General features: G+C 41.9%; 1 protein-coding gene across 3 annotated transcripts in view; it reads right to left on the bottom strand.

Moving 5' to 3' along the window:
- Window positions 1-15,508, bottom strand: part of intu (inturned planar cell polarity protein) — a 41,803-nt gene extending 26,295 nt beyond the window's left edge. The window contains exons 1-3 of one of the 3 annotated variants that reach the window (XM_079605355.1): window positions 15,278-15,508; window positions 5,423-5,991; window positions 3,619-3,704 (exon numbers count right to left, since the gene is read on the bottom strand). In XM_079605355.1, coding sequence (XP_079461481.1) covers window positions 3,619-3,704; window positions 5,423-5,991; window positions 15,278-15,369 — 747 coding nt within the window. In that variant the 5' untranslated portion in view covers window positions 15,370-15,508. Of the gene's footprint in view, window positions 1-3,618; window positions 3,705-5,422; window positions 5,992-14,512; window positions 14,777-15,277 lie in introns of those variants that run through there. The other 2 variants (XM_079605353.1, XM_079605354.1) reach the window with 2 other exon arrangements.
- Between the last annotated feature and the right edge of the window lie 6,212 nt (window positions 15,509-21,720).

The raw sequence follows: 21,720 nt of genomic DNA, 5'->3' as shown, positions 1-21,720 counted from the left end.
TTGGTGGGGCCGAGGGGCCGCTGACGCAAATATTTGGGTGGCTCCTCCCCTAACAGATCTCACTCCAAACTTTTGATCAAACTTGAGAGCCCTGAAAAGATGAAAATTTCTGTGAGGAAAAAAAGTCATGTTTTCAGAGTTTTAGTGTCAGTACGACATTAAACTGCTATATATAATGTTGAATATAATGTATAATAATGCAATGGGGGAATATTTGTGGGTCCTGATAATGCCAAGTGTCTTATGTTACCAGTAAAAACACATTATTTTAAATATATCTAGTCAGTGAGCGAGCGCAAGCATATTCGTCTAAAGTAATTCTGTATTTTCAGCTTCAGAATCATGAATATTTTTATTCTGGTGTCACTATTGTCCTGTGGTTTGGGTTTCCAGCAGCAAGCCTGTTCATTTACACCTACAATGTAATAGCAAATTTAGCAGTACAAGTAAAAAAATTTTTTTTACCTTTTAACATATGTCTTGGAGTATCGCAATAATATCGTTACACCCTTATTTAAACGCTTTGTGAAGCACACATGACTCTTCACAACTGTTTTAAGGTTAAATGCTCTTATTTTCAAAACACTGAGTTTAGGGGTTGTTGGCTTCAGACTTCATACAGCTTCTGGGTTTGGGGTTTAGATGAAGTGTTTTGGGTTGAGATCAGTCAGTCGTAGCAATTGTGGCCATAAATGGAAAATTGTAGAGTTGAAAACTGTTTAACTTTACTAACAATTTGCAACAAACAACAGCCTCACTAACCCAAGATACTCTCAGATAGGACAAAGCTATCAAAGCTTAATGCACATCCACAGTCAATTTGTCTTGTTTATGACAAGATTGTACCACCAATATTTCACAGAGCCTCAAATTACATTTAGCTCTAAACAATTTGCATTCGTTAATGTAGAAAATATTGTTAGCCTGGAGGGTTTTCAAGAAAAGAGCATTTACTCGCAGGCCAAGAGGAGCAGAGCAAAACCAAAACCAATTTTAGAGAGTGCTCATCTGAAAACATTATGTCTTGATGAACAAAAAAAGTCTAATTTCAAGGCAGTTGAGTCAAATTAATCCCTTAAAAACAGACCTCAGTTCCCAAAACGTGGAGTTGCCCTTATGTGCCCTCAGCGTTTGGGAGTTTATGGGAAAAAGCTTTTGTCTTACAAGTGGTGAAAAGCATCTGAGATTTCTCAGCTTTCATCCTTATATTTACCTCAGGAATGAACTGCTGTCGACTGCTGTATAGAGCCACATAAACATTATGAGCCAAACATTTGTTCATTTTCATTGTTCAAGCTTTAAGCATTTAGACTCGTTTGGAGCATAATTTGTTTCAGAATCTGGTGTGTTTTCTCCAGTCTCTCTCTTGAATCAAACACAGAAGAGACTTAAACTGCAGTTCATCGACTGGCCACTAGAGACCGGCTGCAAAAGAGAGTCAATCGCACAGAACCCCATGTTAAAATGCCCAACTTTACAGCAGGAAAACAATAGTTTACAGCCTGGTACAAAAAGTGGGTTTGGTCTATACAGCTAATTTTGACCTTCATGACGACTGTGAGGGGGTGAATTATTTTATAACTCATCCGTTTAAATTTTATTAAGCTTTAAAGGGTTAGTTCACCCAAAAATGAAATGAAATGACTTACCCCGTAAGACTTTCGTTCATCTTCGGAACACAAATCAAGGTATTTTTTATTAAATCTGAGAGCTGTCTCACACCTCCATATTGTAATTGAAACTTACCGGGCCAGAAAGTTATTAAAGACATCGTTAAAATAGTCCAAGTGACTATTTTCTTCTGTGTGGGCCTCTGAGTGAGTTCACGTAATGCAACAGCGCAGCGCTTCTGGGTTGTACGTCAGAACGTAGGCTCACTATTGGCCGACGCTGGTCATGTGTGTAATGCTGGCCAATAGCGAGCTTACGTTCTGACGTACGACCCAGAAGCGCTGCGCTGTAACACTACGTGAACTCACTCAGAGGCCCACACAGAAGAAAATCAAGAGTTGAATAAAGTCGTTATTTTTATTTATTTTGTTTGCGCACTAAAAGTATTCTCGACGCTTGATAAACTCAAGGTTGAGCCACTGTAGTCACTTGGACTATTTTAAACATTTTCTTTACTAACTTTCTTGGCCGGCAAGTTTCAATTACAATAGAAGCCTATAGAAGTGAGACAGCTCTCAGATTTTATCAAAAATATCTTCATTTGTGTTCCAAAGATGAACGAAAGTCTTACAGGGTTGGAACAACATGAGGGAGAGTAATTACTGACAGAGTTAAAATTTTTGGGTGAACTAACCCTTTAACATTTTGCATAAAATAAGGGGGTGGCCACTTGAGTGACAGGTGGATTGCCGCTGATGTCACTACTAGCCGTTTGTCTGCTGTCTGTTAGCGTCGTGTCACGTCCCCTCAGCTAACCATTTTTAGTAATCCGGGAGTGACGCGCTGCCAAGATGGGTTACAAAAATGGCAAGCTCCGCCCACTTTGGGCTTCAAAAATGTTCTTCAGAAACCTATAGGGACGTCCCGCGTGACGTCACGCCATTTGGAGCAGCCATCTTGACAGAATAGAAAATGCTAAACCGCCGGTGATATACAGCTCGTCGCGAAATATTCCTATCATGCCCGAGCGATGCTGTGCAGTTGGATGCGATCAGATACGTGATCATACAAACTGGTTGGTGGCAATAAACAGGTGATTTTGTTTTGTGTTTTCCCCTGTAAACTCAGTTTAAAAATTATTACAGGTAACGTCACTATAATTTGGTAATTATAAAAATACATTGACCAACTTTTGCGGTGATTGAAAAATCCTTCCCCGCTGGCGTCCAAATAAAAGAGTTGCTGACCCATCCGGACTCGTGATACCGATAGCCTGCTAACGTTAAGCTTTTGTATGCTTTTAATGAAGCTCCGGTGTAGCGTTAGCGTGATGGGAAGTGAATAAGGTAGCTGTAAATGTCACCGAACTCAATGTCAGGAAGTTTTTTTACACATTTAATGCTTGTAAAAAGAACTTGTGGTGCTTCATATGGATCTATGATTCCTAATTCCTTTATCTTCCTCTTGTATCTTTTTGTGATGCTAATAAGTGCGATGACATGACGTGAAGAGTTAGCTGACGGCCGCTGCGCTAATAATAGTGGTGGGGGAAAAAATAGATTCTGTTCAATATCGAGATATTTTGCGCACTCAATTATATCAATACTGTAGTGCAAAAAAGTATTGCAATATTTCGGCTAATTATAAAATAATTATATTATTAGTATAATAATAATATACTAATAATATATATTACACACCCCTATTAATAGATCCATTGCCACTGAGTAGCTGACGGATGTATTCCGTCAAAATGGCTGACACGCGGCTAGGGGTCACGTGACTGGGAGATCCCTATAGGTGACGTCACGGACACTACGTCCATTTTTTTACAGTCTGCGGTTTTCTCCCTTAGTCAGGTTCATTTAGGCAATCACACTCAGATCCACACCAAAAAAAAAAAAAAAAAAACGGCCCGAGATCGCGTTAACAAGATGTCTCAAAAGATGTGTTTTCAAATGTATCCAGATTGATGTATATGTATGTTGCAAAAAAATGCACACTTACTTGTGTGGGACCCGGAATACAGGACAAAACCCTCTCGATGTTTTCTGAGGTGACGTCCACATCGTCCACAGCGACCAGAGCATCACCTACAGAAAGCATGAAAGATATTCAACTCAAAGATCACAAACATCTGCTCGTTGTCCCGAGCTTTGGTAAACTTCTAGCATAAGATAAAACCAAACGCACATCAAACAGCAGCTCCACCTGCCTTTGCACACTCTCCTCTTTGTGGCATGCAACGATTTCCCTCAGTTATTTCAGATAAACGGTCTAATTGCTTTAGTATGGACGGGCGTTTGAGAAGCAATCGTAAAAAGCTGCCGGGGGAAAGAGTTTCGGGGTGGTGTAACCCGTCTGGAATTTCTTTGGTCTGTGAGAGAGTGACTGCGGGTTCCCCTCGAATATCGTTTTAGTGCATCAACAGAAAAATATTCATGGCCGAAAATTGAATAAACGGCTTTTTTGTTACTTCCAATCGGATGATTTCATTACCAAATGTGCCGGGAACATAAAACTAGAGAGTTTAACAGGCAGTTGTAAGAGAGAATATGAATAAAACCAACCACAACACCAAGCCACAGCTCGACTTTACAGTTTCAAGACATCAACCAGAGACTGTTTTGAGGAAACTGAGAGTTCAAAAACTCTGAATGGCTGCTAATGCATTGCTAGGATGGTTTTGAATGGATGCTAAGTGGTTTCTTACTGAACCAAGTCAACATTTTCTATGATATTCTGGTCTCTGGATTGGGTTCATGAGATATTTTTGCCTGTTTTACCAGCCACCAGCCAAATAACACACACTAGCGTTCAAGAGTTTGGCATTTTATCATTTAAAAAGAAAAAAACTAATAGTTTTATTCAGCAAGGGTGCATTAAACGTATCAAACGTGACCGTAAAGTCATGTTTATAATGTTACAATAGATTTCAATTTTGAAAAAATGCTGTTATTTTTTAACTTTCTCATACAATCCTGAACAAATATCATGATTTACACAAAAATATGAACTGCTTTCAACATTGATAATAATAAGAAATGTTTCTTGAGCAGCAAATCATCATATTATACTGATTTCTGAAGGATCATGTGACACTGAAGACTGGAGGAATGATGCTGAAAATTCAGCTTTGATCACAGGAATAAATTAGATTTTAAAATATATAACAACAGAAAACAGCTTTTTTAAATTTGTACCGTAATAATATTTCACAAATTTTCTGTATTTTGATTAGGGCTGCACAATATATCTAAATTATCTAAATATCTATCGCAATATGCATATCGCAGCGGCTTGCAATAACTGGGGTCATGAACAAAAGACAAAGAGAAAATCACTCGCTGCTCTTGGCTGAATAACTTTTGTAGCTTTAATAAGAATCAGTATATATATTTAATTCATACAGTGAAAACTAAGTGCTTTATTTTTACATTTGATTATTCAGTTTCTGTTATTAAATGAAGCTAATTTAGTACTTCCTGAAACCCCGAACCCGTGGTTTACACTGATTATGCTACAGTAAACACTGCTGTTCACTTTCAGAAGTTATAGGGATGTTTTCTTGTCACAAAAAGAATGTGAAACACATATGTAGGTTATTTTAAATATATTTTAAAGATAATTTAAGCTGATTTCCCACACTTTAAGCATAATTGAATATCGCATTATTCAAATAAATGCAGCCTTGGTGAATTTTAAAAAACTTTTTTTTATTTTATCTTACCAATCCCACACTATTGTAAGTCTGATCACCACTGCTAAAAATACAGGAAAAATGACCTGGTCCTTGTCTAGTTGTGCTTACCAATAAGAATCTCAGCACACTTGCTAGCAGGACTGTGTGGGACCAGGCCATGGATGATGAGTTTTCCTCCTCTTTTCCCAGTATTTCCCCCTGGCCGATGCACGACCCCCAGCAAGGCCTCTAACAGGCCGCCTCGGTCCTGAGACGGAGGAGAGGCGCTGCCGAGACGCTTCGGGTTCAGATACACACACACGTCCTTCAGGCGCTGCTGCTGGACCACGACTCCAGGCCGCTGTCCCGCTTGATTCTTCAGGATGGAGGTGGGATGCTGGGAAAACCCTCCGTCTTTCCCATCAGCGGCTTTCCGTTGAGATGGCCGTCGCTTTGGTCTCAGGATCTTGGTGAACTTCTTGAGTTTTGCTTTGGATTTGTTGCTGGAGTTTGCTTGCTTTTTACCATTGTCACTGATAATCTCCGCCTCCTTTTCGCTGAAACGCACGTGATTGGTCGCAGCGGAGTGATTGGCAGATGCTTGGGCCAGTAGAGCTTCTTCTTCTCCCTCACTCAGCTCCAGGTAGAAGAGTTCCCCGTTCTTCTGGACATCATCCAGCCATTCCGGCTCTAGGTCACTGCGCCACAAAACAGAGGGATCATTAAAGAAGCATGCGATAATAATATCCAGATAATATCCAGATAATGTCTCAATGTCATTGCGTTTGATTTCTCAGAACTAACTTTTCTGAGCCGGCCCATGCAGCTCCTTTGGCTAAAATCAAGATGAATAATAACTATCAGAAACTATTTAATCTGATTCAATCAACTTCATAAGGTAGAAATCGACTGCAGGTTTTATTTTAGTACAATTAATTATATACTGATATAATATTTAGTCATATTTTGAACTATCAGAAACTATTTATATAATGCATTCAACTTTGTAGAAATCATGCAGGTTTAATTTTAGTATTACTATAGTACTATATTATAGTATACTATTATTTTACACTATTATAATATTAATATTTGGAAAAAGCTTTTATTTTCAGTTTTCAATAAAATTTCAGCTAAAGTTTTAGTCATTTTGATATTTATTACATTTAGTTTTAGCTTTAGCTTTCATTTATATTTTTAAGGCTACATTTTTAATTTCCTAACGTTTTTTATATTTTATTTCATGTCTCTCATCTTCAGCTTTATTTAAATTAATTGAATTAAGTTAACTGGTTGTCAATTTAAAATAAAAATGTGACAAATTCATTTTTAAATGAATATTCCATGTAGTTTCTCAATTAATAAAAACTCAAACTGCATGTAATAATTACATAACAAAAAACAAAAAAGGTTTTAGTTAAATAGATTAAGAAAGTGGCACTGCATGAAACACTATCAAATATTCTGCATAAAAATACATTTGTTGTTTTCTATATGCAACAGACTACATTTCCCCACCAGATGAGGTATTACTTATACATAGTAAGAGTATCTCACACACACACACACACACACACACACACACACACACACACACACACACACACACACACACACACACACACACACCGAACTATAAGCATTAAGTCAGAAGGCTACAGGGCAAAGACACACACATCCGAGACCTTTGAAACACAATCCCCTCCTTCATTCCAGAAAAACTCAATATTCAGCCATGCAGACATTAGGTTTTCTTCTCCATTTCTAAATTAAGCCACGCTACTTTGGAGGTTAGCTCTTGGCAACCACGTCCATAAGTTCACTAAAGATGGCGAATAGCATATAATTATTTATGATGGCTGACTTTCCAAATTGGAAACAGAAATTCCCTTTAAAAATGAGAGAGGGCAGAGAGTAGACGAGGTCTATTTTCCCTTTTCATGAGCCTCTCTTAAATCTGGGTCAGGAGAGACCCCTAAACTGACAACTTATATAATAATAATTATATATATATATATATATATATATATATATATATATATATATATAGAGAGAGAGAGAGAGAGAGAGAGAGAGAGAGAAAGAGAGAGAGAGAGAGAGAGATTTTTTTTTCATTTAGGGTCAGTTTTCCCCCTTTTTTTGAAAGAAATTAATACTTTTATTATGCAAAGATGATTTAAATTGATAAAAACTGATAGTAAAAAAGAATGAAGCTGTTAGGAAAGATTTATATTTTAAATAAATTCTGTTTTTTTTTATTATTCACGAATGAATCATGAAAAAAGTATCACAGGTTCCAAAAATATATATATATTGTGACGTCGTGCACTTTCCCAGAGAAACAGACAGCAGACGAGGATCCGGTTTATAAGCACCAAACGGCTGAGGTTTATTTTCTGAACGTGTACAACCTAAAACACGGGTATCAGGAGGTGTCCTAACTGTTCCCAAAAACAGAGATGTCTCTCCTCTCACTTTTCTCTACCCCCTGTCAGATTCATCTCAAAAACCGCCCGCCTCTCCCTAAGCCCCTCCCCCTTAACCATTTCCCTCCCGGACACCTCCCCCCAACAATAAGTGAATCAAGTAAGCATATTTATAACAGAGAATAAACAGCGTCAGCGTCACATTGCCCCCTCCTCAAGTTTCCTCGTCCCCGAGGAAGGTGAAATCCATGAAATGCCGGGGCACCCGAAGTGCCTCTCTGGGCCGAAGTCGTGATCCCATCCTCGCTCTTGGGGTCTGTTGCGGCTCCCTGGCAGGTAGTCTAGGCCTCAAGGGGGTAGTCGACCGGTACTCCACCTCTGGGGTGATACGTTGGCTTCCATTGCGATGTTTGCTGCCGTTCGAACGATGATCAGTGCTCATGGTGCGATCTTCAGGCGCCCCCAACCCAGACCGCCCCAGAAGAACTCCAGACCCTCCCGGCGCTGCGTCTCCAGCTCCTCCGAGAGTATCCAGAGTGCCCCCAGGAGCCTGGGTCAAAAGGTCACCCTCTTCACAGCCCGCTGAAGTTCCCCACCCCTTGTCCGACGCTGCGTCTCCAGCTCCTCCGTCCGCAGGGTGGGTCGCCCCAGCGGTCTGCCATTGTCCTCTGCTCTTGAAGGGTTGCCGTTCTCCCAAATATGGAGCCATCCTGTCCCGGTGTAACACCACAGCTTGTCCCCCAGGCCTCTTCCGCACACGATAAACAGACTCTCCCAGCCTCTTCACTACGTAACAGGGTCCTACCCAGGCAGAATCCAGCTTAGGTGAACGTCCCTTTTTCCTCTTCGGACTAAAGACCCATACCAGCTCCCCATCATTAAAATCACGTCCTGTACAATGATGGTCATATGCCCGTTTTTGGCGTATACCCGCCTGCAAAGCCTGACGACGAGCAAACTCATGGGCTGACTGCAGCCGGTCCTGTAGCTGATGGGCATACTCCAACCCGGGCGGGGCCTTTGGTGCATCTGGTGGTTGACCCATCAGCAGGGAGGATGGGGTTCGCAATTCTCTGCCCAGCATGAGGAGAGCTGGCGTACATCCGGTGGTCTCCTGCACCGCACTCCGACTTGCAAGCAAGACCATCGGCAACTGAAGATCCCAGTCCTTTTGATCCTGGCTCACACACAAGGCTAGCTGAGTGGCCAGTGTTCGATTGTACCTCTCTACTAACCCATCACTCTGAGGGTGTAGGGGAGTTGTCCTTGTCTTCCGGATACCCAACTGCCGACAGAACGCAGAGAACACATGTGACTCAAAGTTTCTCCCCTGATCCGTATGCATCTCAGAGGGAACCCCAAAGCGAGCAAACAGACCTTCCAAAAGGACATCCGCCACTGTCCCCGCCTCCTGGTTGGGAACAGCATAGGCCTCTGGCCATTTTGTAAAGTAGTCCATTGCGACTACCACAAATCGATTTCCTCGAGGGGTCTGTGGAAACGGTCCTAGGACATCTACGGCCACACGATCCATGGGACAGCCTACCAGCCGTTGTTGTAGCGGGGCATGAGACCGGCCCGTCGGACCTTTTTTAGCAGTGCAGGCATCACACCGACGACAGAATGACTCCACATCCCTACGGCAGGTGTGCCAATAGAACTCTTGCCGAACTCGTTTTAATGTTTTGTTTACTCCAAAATGTCCTACCCCCGGTTGTCCATGCATTGCTTCCAGAACCGAGCGGTGACAGGACTTAGGCACTACTGTCTGCCACCTGGTTACGCCTGTCACAGGTTCCACGAATCCTCTCTGCAGCAATCCCAAGTTCAATGCCAGGCCATCCCGCATAGACCACAACCCCCTCACCACTGGTCCAAAAGCCATGACCTCTTCCCACGTAGGCCTCCTCCCGGCTTCCACCCAGTCGATAACTACTTGGAGCTCGGGGTCCTTGCGCTGCTCAGCGGCCCATGCTACATTTGAATCAGGCAGCACTGCACAACAAGACGCCTCCATCCCCGTCTCCGGTTTCGTGTCAGCCGGTCCCTGCATCACATATCCAGCCAGTCGCTCACATTGTGGGCAGGATGCCATACAGGTGCGTCTTGACAACCCATCCGCATTCTGGTGATTTTCTCCCTTGCGATGCTGAATGGTGAACTGGAACTCCTGCAGGCGTTCTATCCACCGTGCCACCTGTCCCTCTGGCTCCCGGAAAGACAACAACCAACGTAGGGAAGCATGATCTGTTCGGATCACGAAATGAAGACCACAGACGTGATGTCTGAAATGGCTCACTGCCTCCACCACGGCTAAGAGTTCTCGTCGGGTCACACAGTAATTACGCTCCGCCCTGTTGAAGGCCCGACTATAGTAGGCAATCACTCTCTCTCCCTTTTCCCCCTCCTGGGAGAGAACCGCACCCAGACCTACATTGCTGGCGTCTGTATCCAGGATGAATGGCAATCTAGGGTCTGGGGTGGCCAAGACGGGCGTATGACACAAAGCCTCCTTCAGGCTTTCAAAAGCCTGCTGCTGTTCTTGCCCCCACTGGAACCGCTGTGATTTCTTTGTCAACTCATGGAGGGGAGCAGCAACAGTGGCGAACCCAGGGACGAATTTCCGGTAATACGACGCTAGTCCTAGGAAAGCTCGCAACTGCCTAAGGCTGCACGGGACCGGCCAATCGCGAACAGCTGCTGTCTTCTGGTCATCGGTGGCCACCCCTGCCGCGCTCACATAATGGCCCAAGAAGGTCACGGCTTTCTGCATCAACTGGCACTTCTCCGGGTGCAATTTCAGGCCAGCCTGGGCTATTCTGGTCATGACTAGATCGAGAGCACTCAAGGCCGATTCAAAGTCTTTTCCATGCACTAAAATGTCGTCTAAATAAACCAGACACACCTCTCTCGGAATACCCTGGAGTACCCGCTCCATCAGCCGCTCAAAGGTTGCCGGAGCGTTGCACAGACCAAAGGGCATAGTCTTGAACTGCCAGAGGCCTGTCCCTGTCGTGAAGGCAGTCTTTGGTCTCGCATCAGCACTGAGAGGGACCTGCCAATACCCGCTACGCAGATCTAGTGAAGAGAACCACCTGGACCCAGTGATCCGATCCAGAGACTCATCAACCCGCGGAAGCGGGTAGGAGTCCTTGACAGTCACTTCATTCAAGCGTCTGAAGTCGACACAGAAACGCCAGCCACCGTCCTTCTTGGGGACCAATACCACCGGCGAGGCCCACGGGCTTTCCGATGGCTCTATAATTCCCGAAGCTTTCATCTCTTCTAGGCAGTGATCTGCAGCCGACTGCCTTATGGGAGGTAACCGCCGCGCACGTTGCCGGATGGGTGGTGCATCCCCCGTGTTTATACAATGTTGTACCAACTTCGTCTGCCCGACATCACTGGCTGAGGCAGCAAAGAGGTTATCATGGCGTTTCATCACTCGCCATAATTTCTGCTTCTGCAGTTCTTCCAAACCCTCACTACTTCTCTCCCAAACAGCTTTTGCTGCTTGCATCAAAACTGGGCTCTCCTCAACTTGACTGCCGTTCCCACCATCAGAGACGGCTGGGGGTGGAATGGTGGGAAGCCCGACTGCAGAGCCAGACCATGGTGTCTCTACAGACTGTGACGTTGGTGACAAAATTGAAGAGTTTGGACCCGGGACTCCCTGTGCTTGTGAGCCAGGATTCAGACGACCCACGTAGCGCGACTGAGGACCCATCCATATAGAATTAAAGTGAATTGGCACCGAACATTTTCCAGCTAGCGTTAGGGTCGCTGCCCTCAAGTCCAAAACCGCAGCTGCCTGGTGTAGGAAATCGATACCCAGGAGACAATATTCTGGAATCTCAGCGGCCCATACCCACATAACTGTACTGTGTCCCTCCACACAGATTTCCGCCTCACAACGGCCCATCAAAGTTGCTTTCTCACCCATGACAGTGACCAGGGGAAAACGAGCTGGCTGAAGGAACCTCCTTGTCAAGAATTTAGGATGAATAATGGTGACTGTAGAGCCAGTATCCAACAAGGCCCGCACTAGTTGTCCATCCACTTTGGCCTCAATTCGGCAGCACTCTACTGGACTAACCAACGCAACAGACGATCCACAGGGAGGTTCTGAAATGGCTGATGGGCCGAGAGCACCTCCCTCTACTCCGGCCCCTGACCATTTCCCGACGGCATAGTGGACCCAGCCACATCCAGGGTCGCACATTCCCGGCGCAAATGACCTGTTTTTCCACAGCGCCAACAAATCATAGGTTCCCTCTCGGACGTATTCACCTTAACCGTTTGCGGGTGAGTCTGTTCCCCGGAACATGCAGCAAAAACCCTGGGGCGGCCAACATTATTGTTGCTTAACGTTCCGCTGAGCCGTTCATCCAATATCCCCTCTATAACCTGCGCTTGATCAAGGGCTTCGTCAAAGTTAGATGGCTGAGCTATTCGTACTTGCTGTCGCAACCGATCTGGGGTCAATCCCCGTACAAACGCGTCCAGAACCAATGCATCCCTCACGCTTTCGCTGAACGTTGGGTAGCTGCGATGGGCTAAGTGTCGCAGGTCAGCCATAAACACACCCAAGGGTTCTTTTGGTTGACGAATCCGCTCCTGAAACTGCTGCCGTAAGGCCAGCGGGGGTGTAATGTCCCCAAAGCGGCGAGACAAAGCCTGATGCAACGCGTGAACACTATACACCTGACTTCCCTGGACGTCCAGCAGTACCTGTTGTGCATCGCCATCTAAAGCCGCTGCGAGTTGGCCCACTCTCTCGGCTTCGTCCCAGCCATTAGCCTCGGCCACCAGCTCAAACTTCTTCCGGAACGCCTCATAAGAAGAATGACCATCATAGCGCCCCAATTTCAGACAGCTACGGGTTTTACAAGACCCCCGGTCAGGCATGAGTGTGACGGACTGCATTGGCCGGTTAGAAAAGGAGCAGCCAGTGGGTATGGGTTCTCTGGCTGGAGATTCTAAGGGCCAGCGAGGAGAGGTTGCTGATAAGGTTGGACACATGTCCCACACTGGCTGAGTTTCCATTGTTTGTCTCCTATTACTCATTATTGGTAAGTCAGAGTGCTTGTGGACACAGCTCATTTGGTGGGGGAAGTTATATGGCAGTGCAGTTGGCCACTGAACGTTGTAAGAGGGAGCGATTGAATAAGGTTTATTAATCTGTTCTGGTAAAACAAATGGATTAGCTCGGCTACCAACGGCGCTGTATCTCTCTCCAAAAATCCCCTCTTTGACATGCATAGGGCTCGTTTGTGGATAATTATAACTGTAGCTTGAATCTTCAGGATTGAAAGAAAGGGCTTCATCCGCTTTGACCCATATACAGCATCTCTGTTTACCAGCTTCTCTCTCCGCAATCCGCGAGACAGACCGGATGTTTTGATCCTCGCTGATTTCCGTTTCCGGGTCAGCCGACCGGCCCCGCCCGCGACCTCCCGCGATCGGAGTGCTCGCGATGAAATCATGTTCACCAAAAGCACGAGACATGCTAAAACAGGGTGCGGGGGTCTGTGGTCTAGCTTTAAGTGAATATTCTTGATCACATTCGTTCAGCAAAAGCGGCAGAAAAGGATTATTGGGCGATAGTGTGCTAATCAGCTCATTTCTTCCGTCTCGTAACGTTAGATGCTTTCCCTCGGGATTACGCTCATCCCGCCCATGCCGGGGCTCTCCCCTGTTCTGCTCTAACTTCTCAGCGGATAATTGAAGCGATCTTACCGGCTTATTCTCCATCGTCTTCTGGGAATCACGAGTAGAAAGCTGTGGTTTTAATATCCCACTTCTGACACCAGTGTGACGTCGTGCACTTTCCCAGAGAAACAGACAGCAGACGAGGATCCGGTTTATAAGCACCAAACGGCTGAGGTTTATTTCCTGAACGTGTACAACCTAAAACACGGGTATCAGGAGGTGTCCTAACTGTTCCCAAAAACAGAGATGTCTCTCCTCTCACTTTTCTCTACCCCCTGTCAGATTCATCTCAAAAACCGCCCGCCTCTCCCTAAGCCCCTCCCCCTTAACCATTTCCCTCCCGGACACCTCCCCCCAACAATAAGTGAATCAAGTAAGCATATTTATAACAGAGAATAAACAGCGTCAGCGTCACATTATATTAAGCAGCATAACTGTTTCCAACATCGATAATAAATCAGCATATTAGAATAATTTCATGTGACACTGAAGACTGGAGTAATGATGCTGAAAATTCAGCTTTGCATCACATAAATAAATAATTATATTTTAAAGTAGGCTATATTAAAATAGAAAACCATTATTTAAAATTGTAATATTTCAATTGTCAATTGTAATAATATTTCTTGAGTTTTTTTTAAATCAAATAAATGCAGGCTTGGTGAGCATATTTTTTCAAAAACATTAAAATAAGTAATGTTTACAAACTTTTGACCAGTACTGTCTGTGTGTGTGTGTGTGTGTGTGTGTGTTTATGTTTTACACACAAACACACACACACACACACACACACACACACACACACACACACACACACACACACACACACACACACACTTATATAATATTAAGATAGAATGTTATATACATTATACATTATATATAGACACAATATGCATGATATATTATATACGTCCATGTTTAAGTTAACGTTACATACATAACGTTACTGCAGTGCAGTCAAGTTGACACCGATCTCAATAACAAAGTTTTATGGTGAAACATGCGGCATGAAAATATCGAATTATCAATCCAGTTATTATTAATAACTATTGTTTGTGAATGTGTTGATGTGTCTTACTCTGAGTAATCTGAGTCTGAGTGACTGTAACTTGATGCATCGGAATCAGTTTCGCTCCCTCCTTCAGCCTCCTTATTTTCACGCAAGTCGGACTCAAACTCCGTCTCATTGCCCTCTGTAAATTGTGTAGAAGCCATCAGCGCATTTTTATACGCAATAACCTGTGCTCGTGTCCATTCAGAGCTGTTTTAAGAAGCGAGTTCGCCTTTTCAACGGCAGCCGCGTCCTGTCGTGTTATCCGCATACGGGTCTTGTCCAAAGGCCACGTGACGCGTTTCTCAAATCGTGATTGGTAGAATCGAGTAGTTTCTATAGCAACACGGAAGCTTTTGTTGAACAGCGTGGAAAGAAGTTATGCATTATGAGAAACGACAACAAGAGAATCGCCTGCTCGACTTCAGAATCATTCATGCGGTTTCCAACAGAAAAATTGTATAATAAAAAAAATAAAATATCATAATAATGGAATAGCTTATTAAATATTATGAAAGTTTCGTTGTGAAACAAATACAAATGTGTACGCTTCTAATAGAAATACCCTTCTACAGATATTTTGTCATATTTATTTAAAAAAAAAACGATTTAACGTCGTATTAATTACTCATTTTAATTGTTTTTTACTGTGTCTTAGACTAAAGCACTCGAGTGGCCGCAAAACCCGCACGAGGTCTTTAAATCCCCTCCGGCGCGCGAGGAGGAAAAGCTGCTCGGTATTCAACTTTGTAGCTGAGAAAAGCAACAAACAAACAAACAATTCCCACTAACCTGTAAAGAAGCACACTCCGTATAGAGTCAAAATCCTCCAAGTTCTCAGAGAAAGACTGAAAAGATCTCCCATCCGAGCAAGTATTAAACATTATTTATGCTTCATACTTATACAAACGGTTTCGTCGTTATTAATAAATTAGTGCACTTGATGCGGTTGATAGAACCGATCCGACCATTCAATCTCTCGGTCATTTAATTATTTGAATGTATAGAGATTAAATTAAGACATTTCGTAAATTGGTCGGGTCTCCTCTTTTGAAAGACAGCTTTACTGTTAAAATCCCAAAGGTTTAGAAGCTCCGTTTGTGGCGTTTTACGGAACAGACGATGAGGATGAATCCAGTTTCTTGCGGTGTTCTTGAGTACATCTCCAGACCACGACAGACTGACTGACTGGGTCGATGCTCGTCAATCGCTCATTCTCTTGGCAAATGGAGCGTGTGTGTGTGTGTGTGTGTGTGTGTGTGTGTGTGTGTGTGTGAGTGAGAGAGAGAGAGAGAGAGAGAGAGAGAGAGAGAGAGAGAGAGAGAGAGAGAGAGAGAGAGAGAGAGAGAGAGAGAGAGAGAGAGAGAGAGAGAGAGATGCTTGGTTACTGCTGCCTCCAAATACCAAGCATTAAAGAAACATATCGTTTAAAAGTTTAAAGGTGATTTGTTCCAGAAACTTTTTTTGTTATGCCCTTCAAATCCTGATAGCAATCATTAAGTTAAGTGGTCTAATAATACACACACACACACACACACACACACACACACACACACACACACACACACACACACACACACACACACACACAGGCTATATAGGCCTATACATACATATACATGATATACTGATCGATCAATATATATATATATATATATCGTTATATCATCTGTGGCTACGTTTACACGTGGCCGGTTATTTTCATAAACGGACATTTCACCCTCTCCGTTTTCAGGAAAGTGTTCGTTTACACGAACCCGTGTATATGCCGTCAAGAGCATGCCAAACCTATAGGTGGCGATGTAACAAGAAGCTCAAGCCCACGTTAGCCAGATCAGAATCCCGAAAATATAGGTCGCACTTTTGACGCAGTGCAAGTTCTGTCGCATACTGTGACGTCGACTGCCTAAAACTCAGTTTTTCTCAGTTTACATGCAAACGTGCAAACGGAGTTTTCCAAAATCTCCACTCTGGCCGGAGTTTTTAGAAAGAATCGTTTTCAGAGGAGAATTCTCCGTTTGCGTGAAAACGAGGGGCACAACCGAAGGGAAATGTCTCCGTTTTTCCAAATAACCATGTACGTGTAAACGGGGCCTGTGAAAGGCGTAGGAGCATAACATTTCCTTCCAATCATTGCATTTGGTCAACGTATTTTCAGATACACGACAATGAAGTACTAAAAACTGAAAAGTTTTACTTTTGTATAGACGACAATGTTGTCAAAATGATCCCCGAAAATTACTAAAACACTGTATTATTCATGCCAGGCCAGTAGGTGGCCTCACCGTTTTCACGTCACCGTTTTCACAGATACACGTTTTTGAGATGATAATGGTTTCGTTTTTCAAAAACATGCACTGTCAGGCCCCCAAAACGCTGTTGTCGTGTAAATGAAAGCCAAAAACGCGTAAAAAGTTTCTGAAAACGGTGTCGTGTAAACAGCCCCTTTTGACAGACGTCAGTCACAGAGCCCCGCACACGAAACAGCAGCCGCTTTTACAGTTCCTCCTGAACCAAAGCAACAAGCTTATGCTGCGTTCACTAACTGTAATTTAGAAGAGATGGAAAAACACGTGACGTTACGTTCGGAGCGGTTTGTGACTCGAATTTATGCGTTTCAAATTTTGGCAACACTATCAACGGTGTAATGAATCTGCCAGGTGCAGTTGGCACACTCAGTCAGGTGGTACATACAGGTCAGTGGTCTTCAAGTTGTTTATTTTCATTATTATTGTAAAGTTATGTGCTTTGAGACATGAGGTAGTTTAATGCCGTCTAACGCTTTTGTTTGCTCCCTGCTGTGCGCGTTTATGTGTTTTGAAGGAGGCGTGGCTTTGAAGATGCTCTGAAGGAAGAGTATCTTACCTTCACATATTGTCACTTAAATATTATTAAATATTATACTTTCAGCTAGCTTATTATTACCAAACCTCACACATTATATTTTTCAGCGACTCATATAACTCCTCATATCACTGATCATAAATATAGTTCTGTTCTCTGTATTCATGTAATAATTAAAACAGATTTTAAATTCCTGGAAAGTAAGTCTTAAATGATGCCTATAGCATTTGTGTAATCTTGTATTTAATTTTTTTTTTTTAAGTTTGAAATAAAAAGTTTAGTTATTGTTTATTGATTATATTTAGGCCTGCAGATTCGCCATTTTGTTTCTGTCAACGAGATCATGATTCCCTCCCAGAGGATGATATAATGAATGCAGTGTTTATTTGAATACATGTTGTAAAGTTTATAAAATTCACGATATTCTATAGAATGTTTTATTTTAAAAAAGCACGACTTTGTGGCCTTGAAAACCAGTTTTTATTTTCTTGTCAGGTTTTTCAGAAGAGTGCGAACCCTTTTTTTTTTTTTTTACCATAAGATTGTATCTCTACATTTTCTTTTTTTTATTGCAATATTAACAAACAGAACAATTCGATACATTAATGTATACTGAACCATAATTTCTTTTTTGTTTTGAAGATTGTTTATAATTCTTAAACAATCTTCAAAACAAAAAAATAATTATGGTTCAGTATACATTAAAAGAGGAAATGTGAAAGAAATTTAAATCTATTCAACAATAGTCTTGAAAAAGAAAAAGAGAGAAGAGAAGACAAAAAAAGAAAAGAAAAAGAGTGCGAACCCTGTAGAGTATTACTGGTATTACTGTAAGCCGGAACGATACTTGGACTCGTGTTGCATGACAGGACTGATTTAGTTGAAGCACCAACACTTTTCTGCACATCGATAAAGGCTTATATGTTGTTTTCTTTATAATTGAGACTCATTGATACTCATATGTATTCAAATGTAGTTTTATTAATTTTAGTGCAGCTGATCGGTGTGGTTTAATACACATGACCAAATACAGTCTGCTAACCATGAAAATGAAAGTTGCTACCGAGGAGGATTGTGGGTATTGACATTATATTCAGCTAAAGTGTTATGTTTTAAATGCTTTATTGAAGAAAATCACATTTAATACAGATACAAAGTGCTTAAACATATAATAATAAAGGTATTTTCACTCCAAAAAATAAGGGTTGTCTGAATTCAATGCGTGGTGTTTAACTCACCGATGCTTCATCATGCAATATCTTTAAGTCGCGTTTAACTTTGTGGATTTAATCAATCCACTTATTAACAATGAAAATACATAGTCTTTGAGTAGAGGGTCGTGCTTTTACTTGTGTGTGTGTGTATTTGGCCTCTTAAACCGAGGAGTTCGGCGCGTTGTTTTAATCATCGCTGTAAAGTCGCCGCTGTGACGTCATCGTCCACTACCGTCGTCGAGCTTCATCGCGTCGCTGAAGGGCCGCTGTTCGAGCGACGAGTTTCTTTAAGACTATACTTTCAGGGATCATTTCTATAGTTTCTAACTTGGAAGTGTTTTTCTAAAGTGTTGAGTCTCCCTAACCACGATGATGAGTGATAGTGTGGTTCTCTGAGCGTGAATCGGGCAGAAGTCTGTGATTTCATTACGGATATCTGTCATTGATGAACGTTCATCGATTCCTCTGGGATCTGTGAGGAGGACTGCATGATCCGAGTGGTTATTATTATAAATAGTAAACAAAAGATAGACTGGAAGGAGCGGCATAAGTTCGATTTTGAAATTGGTGGGGACGGTTAGGAACATCATTATATAGTGGTGGGCAGATCGAGGCTTTAAGTCAATCCGACACCCTTCTCAACGGTGACACCTAGTGTTCACTTGCAGGTGTTGATCTGAAACAACCTTGACGAGCCATTAAAAAAATATGTTTTTTTAATTGTTGTATTTTTCTAATATGTGAAGCTTGTAACCTATAGGCTCATCACTGTGTATAATGTTAATTTGGTCCTGCAAAATGAATATTAATAAAAGAAATCAAGCCACAATGTCTCACTTTTTTAGAGACTTTTATTCAAAAATATAATTTTTTCTGCTGTGGAAGAAGGACTTAGCTTACTTCTTTTTTTTACAGATAATTTCTCCAGCCTTTGAAAAAATCCTCTCACAAGGGACACTTGTTGCTGGCACGCATAGAATTTTTTTTTAGCTAGGACATGCAAAAGAGGAAAGATTACTGCTCTGTCTTTCCAGTAAGTTAGTGGATCATGAGTTCTGGGCATCTAGATATGTCTCTATAATCGATCTATGTACCTAGATGTGCATCTATAATCTATCTATGTATTTATATATGTAGGCTATCTATAATCTGTCTATATATGTATCTATCTATTAATCTAGCTGTCTATAAATGTATATCTATCTATTGATGTCACTATATGTAGGCTATACTCTGTCTGTCTCTAGCCTATCAGTCAATGTGTTGTGTAAATTTAAATGTAAGCCTATAGCTAACTAATCAAATCGCACTGTCACTATATCACCAAAAATCCGCTATCTCAAAATCAAACTCCTCTCACAAAAACCAATATGCGTTGATTTCACTTTTATACAGATGTGCGATTGTGTGGTCTGTTCCCGACCGTGTCAATCAAACGCCGATTCGGCGGATCACACCTGATGAAACACTTGTGAAACACTTCGAGGCTTCGTTTGGCCATAGTCACGTGACATGGGTGTTTTGAACATAGACATGTATAGAGAGGCTAGATAGCTTACCGGCGCTGAGAGCCAATTGGGACCCGACGACGTCACACGGCGGCCATCTTAGGACAGGACCGCTCGTCCAGTTATAACATTACAGTCTATAGAGAGCCTAAGTCCCTCCCCTTCCGGTCGACCACCATGGGACCTTATTTCGGAAAAATATTGTATGGTAGTCAATGGCGAGAGACAACAAATATTTTGATCTCGTTTGAATTGTGCCCTGAATTACACATATGATGTTTGTCAATTTAAAAGATACATTTTAAAGTCAAGAAAGTCGCAGTTTGATGTAAAACTGTTGAGGTATAAGACTGTGAAAATACGTAATTACAAAGACTACAAACCCAGAAGGCGCACATGCGACGTCATACCTTTTCTCTCAATGAATGAAGCTAACTTTACTGAAGCTAACGTCTGTCATTTTTTCTATAGTCTTACATTATAATCCTAACGTTACGCCGTCATGCCTGACTCGTGTTTTGAGCCAGAATACACACATACGAGCAACGGATCTTGTGACGTAGGCTACATAGTGCGAGACGAGAGATGTAGTTCATCGAGCGATTTTCACATACAACTAAACGTTACTCTTCTGTTTTATGACAAACTGCGACTTTCTTGACTTTCATATTTACCTTTTAAATTGACAAACATCATATGTGTAGTTCAGGGGACAGTTCAGACGGAATAAAAAGATAAGTTATCTCTCGCCATTGACTTCCATACATATTTTTTCCGAAATAAGGTCCCATGAGCCGGAAGCGGAGGGGTGGGACTTAGGCTCTCTATTGTGCATGTAGTGCTGAAATAACTATATTTTGCTCAATTTTCAACCGATTTTCGCCTTTTTCACACGCAACCGGAAACTACGTCACGCCGGGTAAACGGATTTCCGCCAGAGCTGAATGTCTATATGAATGTGTATCTTTCAGTGTTATGAACAGGACAGTTTCTGTTCATTTTCTGACCTTTGGATTTATTCTTATAATTGTATATATACCCACATTTATGTACATAATGGTGAATACATGCTTATCTTTTTAATTTGATCTTGTGTAATATATGTGATTATATGCATACACATTTACTAATTCTATATGTATTTATATTGTGTGAATAAAAATGAACAACAGAACTGAGTTGACATTTGTTTTTAATGAATTATTATTAAAACAAGCATTTTGTTGTCAACTATTTCATTGTGTCTGTCAAATTATTTTCAGGAAACTTAGTATAAACAATGACAATATACATTTGATCAAATGTTACAGTACAAAGTAAAAAAATAAAAACAATTTTTTTAATTATGTTACCATTAAATATTTAAAGTATCACTACTATTGTAAAAATTAATCTAAGTGTAAATATCTCATATTTATTATATTATCCTTTATTATATTTATACATATATTGTATACATTTACTCCTCAAGAAACATTGGTCCCTGGTAATTAATCATAAAACAGCAATTATGCCAGATTTGATGCTTCCTGACAAGATGAGTGGCACAACAGAATCCCAAATGTGGTTTTCCTTGACGCTACAGCAACACTTATTCTTGGTCTCGGCCATTGTTGTTGTCACCGGAAGTAAGTTTACCCGGCGTTGGTGAGCAGCGGAAACACAAAAC

This window comes from Phoxinus phoxinus (assembly GCF_949152265.1).
Source record: "Phoxinus phoxinus genome assembly, chromosome: 2".
Classification (NCBI taxonomy): domain Eukaryota; kingdom Metazoa; phylum Chordata; class Actinopteri; order Cypriniformes; family Leuciscidae; genus Phoxinus; species Phoxinus phoxinus.
This window is presented reverse-complemented; position numbering and strand designations above follow the sequence as displayed.